Genomic DNA, 13,733 nt, shown 5'->3' on the forward strand with positions numbered 1-13,733 from the left:
ACTCATTAAAATGTAATATGAAAATTTAATCCATTAAAAAATAATGGTTAAGGGGTTACGAAACAAGCTAGAGTCTGAATTCTTAATAATATGATTCAATTTAATTATCTTCAAATATAGGAGGGCTTATATATCTATATATTTTAATGATCAACAAAACATAAATTATTTATCAATTAATATAACTAAAACCATGCATATATAACTATTTCTATTTATCTCGAATAAAGTATCATCATTGGGATGTGTGTATGCATTAATTTATGTATATGTATATATAAATGTAACTTCTTAATTATCCGTTATTTGTGTTATGTTGGATGGTATGTGTCTGGGTAAACCGTGACATTAACAACAAAACCAAAACATGGTGGGAGTTTCCACTCTTATTATGCTTTAAAATTCACTCATCCCTAGAGCGCATGCCCGTTTCGTGTGGCAACTTGTTTTGTTATGTGGAGTAAATTTTATAAATTAAATAGTTATTATATATTCACTATACATATATTTTTCATAATTAATTGCTCTATTAGTAATCGATTTCCATCAACAAAGTAACAATTTGCACAAATAGTTTTATATATAAGATATAATAGGATTAAAACTCTTAACCTGATTATAATATTTTGAGCGTGTTAGAACTAGAGTGATTTCATAATGGATGACTCCTTGAGAAGTGGGGCGTCACTGACACGCTTGAAAAACTTAAAAAAGGCTAGCTAAAATGCAGGTAGTTAGCAAGCTACCTACTTCGTTCACTTTAATAAAAATGATCTTCATTAAAATTAATGTAAAATTAATAATTAGACTTTGAACTTGGGACTTGGAATAGTTGCTTCATATATCTGTGTTGCAAAAGTGATGTAAAAGTATCCCTTCCCGTTTTCTTAATCATTTTATAGATGTTTATTTTTTTCTCTCTAAGTTATAAACAATAGAGTGATGGAAGAGAACAATAATAAACTGGTTAAATGCAGCAAAGAATACCTGGATAATTAATATTTTTATACCATACAAAACATTTAGCTAATATTTAGAGATGAATTTGTGAATATCTAGTTTTTTATGACAGAATTATGGAAAGGGGCTGAATATTAATATCACAAATTAAAGATAAGTTTTGTATGCAACTTTTCGATATTGAGAACGATAACGCGCAAAGAGAAATGTAAACAAAAAAAAAAAAATTTATATTTGAGCTAAACATTTAATTAAATCTGAAAGCAGGAATATAGACTTCTTAAGACTGCAAACATACGTTGGACGAATGATTTTGAAAATCGCTAATATTATTGTTGTTGTTGATCTCCTACTAATTAACATCCTAGCTGGGTGTAGATTAGGTATTAGAAATGCCAACTTTGTGGTTGGGACATAGTTGTTGAATACCTACAAAGCATGGTAAATTTTGAGGTGAATCATTTTGAGTTATTGTCACTTCTAATCTAATCATAGTAATAATATAAATATGTACACACCTTCAAATCTAAATTCTTTGCCATAATTAATAATATGTGTACTGTAACTGTCACTAAAACTGCTGGTCTAAGGAAACAACAACAATGCATTCTCGCATCATGCTCTACTTTTGTTTGCTACACACCACAAATAAAAATATATATATACTAAAGTAATATAGAAAAAAAAATTGGCAAAGGAAAGTAAAAGAGGACAAAAGAAGGTATGAAGTTTGAGTAATGTCAGTGTTGTGTGGAGCCTAAGTCACTTTGGTGGCCTTTCTTTGAGACATAGTACTGCTATACTGCACAGTAGTCCTTGTACATACAGGGTGCAATTTGACACATACTATAGTAGTTCGACATGACCTCTCAAAAAGCCTTTGTTGACTACATCTCCCTCCCTCTCTCTCTCTCTCTCTCTCTCTCTCTCTCTCTCTCTCTCTTTCTCTGAACATCTGATCAAAACCTGCCACAAAGATCCACTCTCTTGAGTGGTGAGGGGTCTCACCCTCCAAACCTTCTTAGATACATTACATCTCTCTTTCTCTCTCTCTCTCTCTCTCTCACACTAGACATAGGTTTCCTGCTCCTTAAAGCAAGCTAATCATTTGATTTGAATATGTCATGGTATAAAAATGTTCCATCCAGCAAGAAACACATAGATATGGATCACCATTACACCTAAAGCAACACAGCATCAAATCCAACAAAGAAAGAAGAGAGATTAAAAAAAAGAAAAAAGAAAAAAGAAAAAAAGAAAGACTGGGTACATGCAGGGGCTTGAAAAGCCAATGCAACTGCATCCTCTGCAAGGGAAACTATACTTTTGGGGCCTAGCTATTTCTTTTTATTATTATTATTATTTTCTCTCTCTAGATCTCTGTCTCTCTTCCTCATGGAAACACTGTTTGTGCTATCACTTGTAGCTGAGAGTGTATGACTGATCATAGAAGAATAAGAATATATCAGAGGTACATGGCCCTCTGAAAGGAGAGCATGAGAAAAATCTACTTTGTTTCCCTTACAAACTTAGCCATAGGAATCCACTGTACAATACATTCAACTTTTCTTCCTCTATGGCCAAAGCATATATAAACCATGAAGGGCTCCAAAAAGGGTTTCTTTTGTTGGTGCACAAAGGAAAGTAGAATAACCAACATTTCCTTCTTTAATCTGGTACCAAATTATTTAATTAATTCCAAGTACTAGGTACACTACTTCAAATTTGAATTTGGGTCCTTTGAGCTCCACATTCATGAGAAGGAAAGGTGGTGATAGGTTAATTAGTTTAACTGGTGTCCCCTAAGGAGGCAAAGTAGAGAAATAACAAAGAACTAATAAAGTGTTAAGGTTTTTACCATACACAAGAAAAGGAACAACAAAGAATCATGTACTTTAAGTAATTCTTAATTAGCTAGGTTTTAAAGTATTCATTGTGGTAATTATTTAATAAGGATAATTAGAGTTTCCTGTACATAGACATACATGAGATTTGGACATTTACTTACCCCCCCTCATCCTCACTTTGATAAACCAAAAATTAAGCATGTTGTGCTTACATATATGTAGGTGAAGATCAATGGATTCACATTATTAAATGTGGTTCCACTCTTGGATGAGTTTAATTAAAAGAGGGGGAAAAAAAAAAGAATGAGGAAAAGAAAAAACAAGAAAAATTAATTAAGAGCATGAGAACATCTCATGAATGAAACTATACATGAGCACTAATTCTTTTGAAATAATAACTTGAGAAAAGTAATTAAGTAACCTTGCTAAATTAATAAAGACCTCCTTTTTGAAGTAGCATTTGTGAACTTTTGAATAGCCCACACCTCTCCAACGCACCATGCAAAAGATAAACAAACCAACAAAGTTGAAGAAAGAGCTAGAGAATTAAGTAGAAGATACTAGCTAGCTAGCTAACCAAAGCAAAATTTACCAATATATATATATATATATATATATATATATATATCCAAAGTCCCATTAACCAAAACTTTACATTGAGATCATCAAGGTTCCTACACTGTCGTTGTAAATGGGTCTATATATATATATATATAAAGCACTTAAATTATAAGTAGAGTAATTAAGTCATATAGTGCGTAAACATGATTAATCATATAATAATAATAATAATGATAATCACTAGCTAGCTAGCGAAGGCCACATATATATATATGTATGTATGCATGCATGCAAGACCTTTACTTTTAATTCTTCTTCTTCTTCTTCTTCTTCTTCTTCTTCTTCTTCTTCCTTCATCATTAATTGATCATCATCGCGATCGGTGTCGTCGGTGATTGCAATCCTGCTCGATCTCGGACGAGGGCTCGTCATCGTCGTCCTCCGCCGCGAAGCAGTCGATGCCGTAGGCGGCGTGGCCGTGGCCGAAGGCCCTGACGTGATCCTTGAGCGAGCGCTTGTGCTTGAAATCGGAGCCGCAGACGCAGTACCAGAGCTTGCCGCAGTTCTTCTCGTGCGTGCGCCAGTCGCCGCGCACCGCGAAGGCCTTGCCGCATTTGCGGCACATGAAGGGCTTGATCCCGTGCTTCCGCTTGTAGTGCGTTTGGAGCGTTCGGAAGTCCTTGAGCGGCTTCGATCTCGGGTGGTCGATGTGGTTTCGACAACCCGGGGCGCAGCAGTAGCACGGGAGCCTCAGCATTGCGGTGGGTTGGGTTCCTCTTAGGGACTCGGGGCCTCTCCTGTACTGTGATCCATGCCCCCACATATGCATCTATATATACACCATTTAATTAATTTCATGAAAAAATGGATTAATTATACAATTAATGTAGAGAGATCAATCAATCTACATAATATATAACATTTTTATGCACTACATATGAGATATATATATATATATATATATATATATATATATATATGTAGCTCGATCACACAATAAGAATTCAATCAAGAACATGCTGTGCATGCTTTACGTACTGTGATATACCCATGCCCCGGCCCAAAGAAGATGTATATATGTGTATATATAGCGCAAATAATGAGAACTCAATGAGAAAGAAAAGAAAGAAAGAAAGAAAGAAAGAAAGAAGTTTTAGATGTAGCATGGTTTGTTTGGGATCATGAGAAGGTAATTTTGGTTATGGTCTCTTGCGTTGGGGGGGAGAGAGAGAGAAGGAGAGAGAGAGAGGAGAGAGAGGTGGCCTGTTTGGATTATTCTACATAACTAGGGTAGAGGCTTTTTGGAAAAGTTGGGGATAGAAGAAACTCACCAATCTCAAAGCTTGCTGTTCGGATGAATGAGAGAAGTATTACTGTTGGATTCTGTCAGCCTAAGTATTTTGGAAGTTAAGGACTCACATGCAACTGCAAGCAAAAAAGCTACTGCAACAAGAGAGAGAGAGAGAGAGAGAGAGAGAGATAGAGAGATCTATCTAGAGATCTAGAAAGAGAGAGAGAGGAGGGATGGAGGATTTAAGGATGGAGTAGAAGATGAGAGGAGAGGAGAGGAGAGAGGGTTCTGTTCTCCTTTTCAGTATTCTCTACAACAGAAGCAGCTGCAAAAGCACAAAGCAAAGCACAAACTCCAAAAGGTACTGTGCAAACACAAAGCATATATATATATATATATATATATATATATATATATATATATATATATATATATATGAGAGCATTACCCCCTCTGTGAGGTTCAATCACATAAAAAAGAAGAGGTAGTACTCCCGATCTCAGCCTCAGTTTGGACCAGACATTAGACCCACACACTCATACTATACAAACAGCACAAAGCTAGCTATATTGTTCCTCTCTCTCTCTCTCTCTCTCTCTCTCTCTCTCTCTCTCTCTCTCTCTCTCTCTTCCCCCTTACCATACAAGAAACAGCAGAAAAGAAGAAAAAGAACCAAACCCTATAGATAGAAAGATCAGACCCAAGTCACTAAATAACAAGAGAGAGAGAGAGAGAGAGAGAGAGAGAGAGAGAGAGAGAGAGAGAGAGGACTCTACCAATTATGGATCAAAACATGTATACCTGCATGTTGTTGTATCTATTGAAGGTTTTGGAGCACACAGGGCAAGAGAACTGGGTTGGGCCAATGAGGATTTGAGAAGGGGTGGGGATCCAATACTGTCCCTTGGTGAGCCTGCCTATAGTTGGATACCCTAGAGGGATAGTGCCATCCATGGCATCCTCCTCTCCCTCCATCTTGCTGCTGTCATCATCTACAGAGGTGGAGGAAGAAACCCTAGAGATGAGATCAGCTGCACCAGGGGTTGGGAGCCCTATGTGGAGGGCCACAGTCACACCCTCCTCATAATTGTTTCCTCCATTATTATTATTACTACTATTACTACAACCCAACCCTCCTCCTCCTCCCCCTCCTCCTCCTCCTCCTTTCTCCTTCTCAGTATTGTGATGATCACCACCTCCTTCAAAGGCACTACATGAGGTGTTATCCTCCTCTTCTTGGTGGTGGTGGTGGTGGTGGTGGTTTGTAGGGCTTAGTGTGAGGAGGGGAAGGGCTTCTCTTAGGGGAGGGGAGGGTGGTGGGGATTGAGGGAGAGGGAGGGGAGAGGGAGATGTTGTGGAGGAGGAGGAGGAGAAGGGGTTCTTGGGATGGAAGTATCCTTTGAAGAAATTGGTGTAGGGATCTGCCATGGCTATAGCTTGGGAACCTTTGTGGGAGAGGAGTAGCTGTGTTAATTGATGGAGAGACTATTATAGATGGAGAGAGAGAGAGAGAGAGAGAGAGAGAGAGAAAGAGAGAGAGAGCACTAAACCACCAAAAATAAAGTAGGCTAAAAGCGTAAAGGGAGTGAAGAGAGTAAAAAAAAAAATACACACACACACACGCATACACACACCCCCCAAATAAAAGAATATCAAAGGGAACCTCAATGCATAGAGAGAGAGAGAGAGAGAGAGAGAGAGAGAAGGGGGAGAGAGAAGGGGGAGGAAATCACCTGGCTGACAAAAGAGAAAGGAAAGTTGGGATGGGGTGTGGAATGGAGAGTAAAAACAAAAGAAGAAAAAGCGAAGGAGAGAGATGGAGCTATACGCTATATTGAATGAGACGAGATGAGATTTATTTATGCGAGGCCCCACTCTCAATAGGGTCATTAATTTTAGAATTATTCTAATATAAACACAATTAACCCTTTTAATTTATTATTGAATTTAGTCATATTATATCTTATATATATACAGAACTATTCTAAGTCCTGAGGATGCCACATTCCTCCTTTTCTTAAACCCTGACATTTTCATCATAAAGCTAACCTTAGTCAATCTTGTGAAAAGTTGTATTCCATCCACAACAATCAACAGTATTCCACCCACAATAGTCATCAGTTAGAGAGTAGAACTCTTCCCACTGTATAATCCTAACTCAATCAAGACTCATTTCACACTTTCGGTTGATGATTGGTATACTTCCACCTCATGATTGGCTCTGGTACCAACTGTGATGTCCCGTTTCTTATAAAAGTCATTCATTCTAGAACTACTATAATCTTTGTACGCTTCATATTTTTAACCTTTTGGAATTAACCACAATTCAAAATATTATAGCCGGCTTAAAAAGTTTGTTTTTATTAGACCTTATATATACGACTATTTTAAATTCTGAAATTGTCATAATTTATTTTGGGGATTAAAAAATTAAGAGAATGGGAACGAGATAGACTAGAAAATATTGGGAATAACTAGGAAGAGCAAATACTTTCTAATTCCTATGGTAGTACTAGTACATATGTACATCTCATTTATTAAGAAGAACCAAGAGGCATAAACTACTCTCTACCATGCGAAAGGCCATAGAAATGTACTCTACCCCAACCTACAAATACCCAAACATTATATTTTTTTTTTAAAAACAGAAGCAAAACATAGAGTATTGCTAGCACTACCCCAAAAGCTACTCTTATAAACTAATGGTGTACTTCATCCTTATTAGATTTATATAATTTTGATCTTCGTGTCTTGTCGTAATTTTCGCTCCTGACCTATCTTCACAATTAATGCATATGAACAATGAGTGTTAAATCGATTTTATAAGTAGGATTGTCTTGTACAGTATATGGTAGTTCATTATACAGATAAAAGAGTGTCCAAAAGTATTTTCTAAATAGAAAAATAAAAAATTACCAAGTGAGAGAGTGAGAGGCGCTGAGAGACAAGATTTGATGCTAGGTCTAGATGTTGTCCCCCAACACAAACCATAAGAGAGAGAGAGAGAGAGAGAGAGAGAGATATGCAACTATATATATATATATATATAGAGTTGAGCTATGATACTTCTACAAGTATCATCATCATGGTGCTATTAGGTTTTAAGCCATTAGATCTACTTTTTTATTATTAATAGCTCTTGGATTAAACACTATTCCACCTACTACCATTTACCACCACCTACCACCATCATCTCAACCTCACATCTCTCCATCCAAGGGCTAAAAACACACAATTATCACCCCCATGATACTTTTACAAGTATTCTAGCCCTACTATATATATATATATATATATATATAACACAAGTATCACCCCCATGATACTTTTATAAGTATTCTAGCCCTACTATATATATATATATATTGTGTTTTTAGCCCTTGGATGGAGAGATGTGAGGTTGAGATGATGGTGGTAGGTGGTGGTAGGTGGAATAGTGTTTAATCCAATGGCTATTAATAATAAAAAGGTAGATCCAATGGCTTAAAACCTAATAGCACTATAATGGTGATACTTGTAAAAGTATCATAGCTCAACTCTATATATATATATATATATATATATATATTGATTTATTGGATGCATGTTACAACTACTTTGACATGGCGATGAAGTCCATATATAGGTAAAATTTATATCATTTCCATTATTAAAAAAATAATTCAGTTTAGAGTCTATTTGGGATTGAGTGCTAACTAATGATACAGAAGGAGCTAATTAAGGAGGACACATATATGCAGAAATAAACTTTGGTGAAATTGTAGAAAATATAAAAAATTGCATTAATTATCTTTCTACACTTTGTTATTATTTTAAGTAGATACAATTATTTGGGATAATTGCTGAAGTAAGCTATAAAACTTTGTAAAAAAATTCACAGAAAAAGTTACCTATAAGTAGTGCAATAAAATTATAAAAATTGGATAAATTGCTCAACAAATTATCAATTTTGATAATATTATCAAAATAGGAGATATCCTTTTTATCTAAATATTTTATTTTTTTTGAGTTGCAATTGAGTATGTCAACTCATTTTAGTGAAGTTTTATACTCTAATTAATCTGCTAATTTTTTAAATTTTTTCGATCTATTTAAGATAATAATAAAGTGTAGGATAANTATATATATATATATATATAGTTGAGCTAGAATACTATCGATAGCAAATAAGCTTCGTTGCCACCCATTTGTTTTGAATAATAGAGCTTCTAAATCGACGATCGACACCTTTGAACATGATCTATACCATTTGAAGTCTTTAGAAATCAAATTTCATGCATTTTCGATATTGTTCTCTTATCCATCGAGTGGACACAAAAATAAACGGCTGAAAATGAATATTCTTTAAAAAATAATAATAAGAGCCTTATAATCAAGATCAAGAATATAAATCTTATTTTAAATAGTTTAAAGAATTTTCTAATAAAAATTTAATTGATTTGGATATCTTAACGCCGTTAAGCGAGAAAACAACTCATACTGATCATTAAAATTACAAATTTTGAAACCCTTTAATCATTAGGCAAATAATATCGAAAAGATTTGAAATTTGATTTCTAAGCACTTAAAGTGGTATACATCATGTTCAACGGTGCTGATCATCGATTTGGAGGCTCTACCATCGAAAACAAATGGATGGTAATGGAGTCCGTTTGCTATCGATAATATTCTAGCTCAACTATATATATATATATATATATATATATATATATATCCAATACATCAATTGTGTAGCTCTTTTTGTCTCATGAAAACTTAATTAGTAATTAGTGGTTAAAAGTAAAGTAATTTTTTTTATTTTTGGTAAAAAAAAATAGCCTTTGCATGTGTGTATATTTATATATTTTGCTCCTTTTTTTATTTATTTATGAATATATCATATATATACTTTGGGATGTGGGAGCGAAACAGCTTCTTCGGTGGGCGCGCCCATGTCGGATCGGCTCGTGACAAGCCGAGCTCGCCTCGTCGTATCCGCCTCGTCTCGTGTAAAAATTAATAATGTATATTATACGTACTCGGCTCCGGCTCACGGCTCGACCCTGCTCCGGCCCGGCTCGGCTCGGCTCGCGCATGGCTAGTCCACATTTGTGGCGTGTCCAAGTCTCTTTTCCTTTCCTTTCCAAATATCTAACTTATGTTTATATTTTAAGCTCTATTTGAAATTTAAAAAAAAATACTTTATATATAATAAAAAAAAACTCTATTTAATTATTTTCGCTTGTAATGTTATACTAATGAAGTTACTCGCGCATTGCGGCGGAATGATACTATAGAATATAAAATATAAATAAAATAAAAATTTTAAATTTTTTGATTTGATATGGAACTTAAATAAACATAAATATAAAATATAAAATAGATATAGGTATAGATATAACAAAATTTATAATTTTGGTAAATAAATCACACGTAATAATAATAAAATAAGTAATAAAATTTTTTTTACCCCACACACATCTTCATTGCACTATTGACATCGGAGAGGCAAATTTCGATCTTTATATCGCCTTCGCCGCTAGTGTCGAACTCCTCTTTAGTCACGACCATATCAATCTCGTATCCACATCCTCTGCTTCTTCTCTCTCACTGACTCCAAATCCAGCGCTCCGCCGCGATCCTCGAAATCCTAATTTCAATCCACACACAACAAAAAATTTAAAAAAGTTATAAAACATGAGCCCTTTTTGTGCGCTAAGAAAAAAAAGAAAAAAAATAATATGAAAAAAAAATATGAAGAAATGGAAATGAAATCATGTAAACATATTAATTGAGAGATATGGGAGAGAAAAAAAAAACAATATGAAAAAAAAGGAGAAATGGAGATGAAACCATGTAAACATATTAATTGAGAGATAGGGGGGTTAGGAAGATGAAGCATTGGGTGGGGGGTTAGAAAGATGAAGAATTGGATGGAGATGATATTATGTAAGCACATTAATTGAGAGATGGGAGTTTAGGAAGATGAAACGTTGGATGAAAAAGTTAGATGAGAGAAGAGAAAAAGTGAAGGAGAATTCGCCACGTGGCAAAAAAATTAGGAGAAATAATGTATAGGTATAGATTGTGGGTATCGTAATAACTGTGCTTTGCCCAGTCATGTTAGATGGATCTTAATAATAACTGGACTATGGGCTCCAAAACTTTAAAATAAGAAAACTTCAAATATCACCCCTATAGTTTTGTACTTTTTTATTTTAGTATCATACGGTTTAAAGTATGTCAATTTAGTATCCGGTGGTTTCGCATTTTCTCACTTTAGTATTCTATAATTTAAAGTGTATCAATTTAGTGCTCTGTGGTTATAAAAAATTTTAGATAACCTATCTAGGTTTATCGAATATTCACTTTAGCATATCCTTTAGTTTTAACTTTGTCACTATTTTTTTTTCTCCGTTAATATTTTGTTAAATTATATACAAAAAAACTTCATATAAACTATCTAGGTTTATCGAATATTCACTTTAGTACTATTTAATTTTAACTTTGTCACTGATTTAACGAAAAAAAATTAGTGAAATAGATAATAAAAATAGAAAAATAAAACCATAGAGTGCTAACTTGATATACTTTAAACCACAGGGTACTAAAATGAGAAATTGTGAAACCACAGGGCTAACTTAATACACTTTAAACCGTAGGGTACTAAAATGAGAAAGTATGAAACCACATAGGGGTATTTGAAGTTTACCCTTAAAATAATCATAATTTTTGCTATAAAATAATCGATCAATTTGCTTTGCTTGAATTAAATTCAAACTTTAATTAGCCTCCTACGTAGGATTTAGTACATTTATGTACTTTTTACTGTCCCATAGTTTGGAATGTTTTGTTTTGTTAATTACCATCGTATTTTATCTTATTTTTACTTTAAGGATCTGTTGAGAAATAAGATAGTAAAATGCTATAATTTACAAACCATTATATATGTAATAAAATGCTATACTTTTATATATGTTTACGAACTAGAATAATTTTATTTATTATATCAGTTTAATTGCATCGAAAGTTAAATTATTATAAAATATATTTTATTGTAGTAGTTGTTTTAGTTAAATTATTATAAAATATATTTTATTGTAGTTGTTGTTTTAGTTAAATTATTATAAAATATACTTTATTGTAGTAGTTGTTTTTGTTGCAGCAATACAAATCATATTATTAAATCATTTATTATCACAAAATTTATAGCAACAATGTATAGCAATTAATTCTTATTTGTTGCAAAATATAATTATTGCTACTAATAGTTATCAATTACGACAATTTTTATTTTTGCGGAAGAATGACACTGCAACAGAATTAGGTTATAGAGACACATTTTTGGAACATTTTTGTGTAAGTATTTCATTTATGCCAAAACTTTTAAAAAAATCTACTAAGACCTAAATATAAAGCTCAATCTAACCAAAAATAAAAAGTTGCTCTATTCAACCCACCCCATCCAGCCCATTCGGCCCAATTACAATCAGAAAAGGAAAAAAAAAAAAAAAAAGAAGAAGAAAAATCAATCACCATCTCCCCTTCTCTCCTGACTCAATCCACTGAAACTCTAGACGAAGATCCCTTCGCTCTCCTCCTCCTCTGCCACCGTAGCCAACGAGATAGAGTTTTGGCGGTTAAATAAATATTGGTAAATTAGCAGCATTCTTTTTAGGTTATACCGACACTCTTAAACTGTCAATATATTACCTAGCGACCCCACATATAACAACACTTTTTAAAAGTGACGGTAATTTAGCCAGCAGCACTTTTTTAACTTATACCGATATTTAAAAGCGTCGTTATACACCGTTTTTGTTGTAATGAAATTATTAATGTAAAAGTGATATAAAAATTAATATTGTGATTGATAATTCGACAATAATTAAAATATTATATCACTTCTAAATTAATAATTTATTAATATTTCGCAAAGTATATTGGGTTGTGAGACTTGATTATAATAATTCTATATATATTCGAACCAAAAATTATAGTAATAAAAGTTTAAGGACTATATTGTCACCCACCTCATAGTTTGAGGACCAATCATGTGATTTACTCATACACAAAAAGATTAAAAAAAAAATAAATAAAATAAAAAAATAAAAAAAAAATAAAAAATTAGAGCAATACTATAGGTACAGCCTAAAGCAGAGTGTATATTTCCATTCAAAGGCCATCATTTTCTACTTGTCACTGTTTTTTTTTTTTAATTTTTTACTATAACCTATTTTGATTTTGTAAATCCTAGGGTTGGAGATATAAAATCTACAGTCCCTTTCTTGGGTTGTATAAGGAGAATCTTCTAAAGATTTAAGCATATGCCAATTCTTCACACGCGAGTATTCATAAAAAAAAAAGTCTAAAACATAGAAAACATTTTTTTAAAATATTTTTTTTTACTTTTTCTCTGACATTTCAAATCTATTTTTACCCTTTTAAAATTTCAAAATATTTTCAGATAGTATAATATTAATAGAGAAGGTGAAATAACAAAATTCTTCTTTCGTACTCTATAAGAAAACATAAATTCTTTCATAATATATATATTATATATATATATATATATATATATATATATATATATATATTATTAATATATATTATTATAAATTTGAAAAGGTTTTTCAGTATAAATTATAGGAATGAACGAAATATAGCTAATACATCAACTAAGATTTTTAAAGAGTAAAATATAATTTTTTTTAAGTCAAGAAAAGAATGGCTAAAAAGTAAATATTTACAAAATGTGTTTTTTTTTTTTTTTGTATTGCAGCCCCTTTCTCATTTGTCTTTTTTTAAAAAAAAAAAAAAAGGAGAGAGGGGGCCAGGGGAAGCTGCATGTAACTTACAATGAAAGCAATCAAATCAACCCCTCATGTCCTACAAATTTAAGATATATATGCAACTCCTCATGTGCCCTAATATGTACTTACACGATTCGAAAGTTTCTTCAAAAAAATTGAACAAATCTAGCCAAAAGGAGAATCCAATCATTTAATGACACAAGTGATCCGAATCTATCCATCAAAGTAGCTAATTAATTTCAAAAATCACTATAAGAAAGGAGCAGCTGCAAGTTGAGACTT

General features: G+C 33.0%; 1 protein-coding gene across 1 annotated transcript; it reads right to left on the reverse strand.

Moving 5' to 3' along the window:
• Positions 3,447-6,312, reverse strand: LOC109724611 (zinc finger protein WIP2-like). Its single transcript, XM_020253490.1, has 2 exons — positions 5,461-6,312; positions 3,447-4,197 (listed from the first exon to the last, which is right to left on the reverse strand). Exons 1-2 carry the CDS (start codon positions 6,085-6,087, stop codon positions 3,739-3,741), a joined length of 1,086 nt encoding a protein of 361 aa, XP_020109079.1. The 5' UTR covers positions 6,088-6,312; the 3' UTR covers positions 3,447-3,738.

This window comes from Ananas comosus, linkage group 19, assembly GCF_001540865.1.
Source record: "Ananas comosus cultivar F153 linkage group 19, ASM154086v1, whole genome shotgun sequence".
NCBI lineage: Eukaryota > Viridiplantae > Streptophyta > Magnoliopsida > Poales > Bromeliaceae > Ananas > Ananas comosus.

What these genes read in the sequence shown, in the direction of transcription:
- LOC109724611 (XM_020253490.1), bottom strand. Translation starts at nt 6,087, where the DNA reads ATGGCAGATCCCTACACCAATTTCTTCAAAGGATACTTCCATCCCAAG. An exon ending in ATAGATACAACAACATGCAG is followed by an intron (nt 4,198 to 5,460) that starts GTATACATGTTT and finishes GTGTATATATAG; the next exon opens with ATGCATATGTGGGGGCATGG.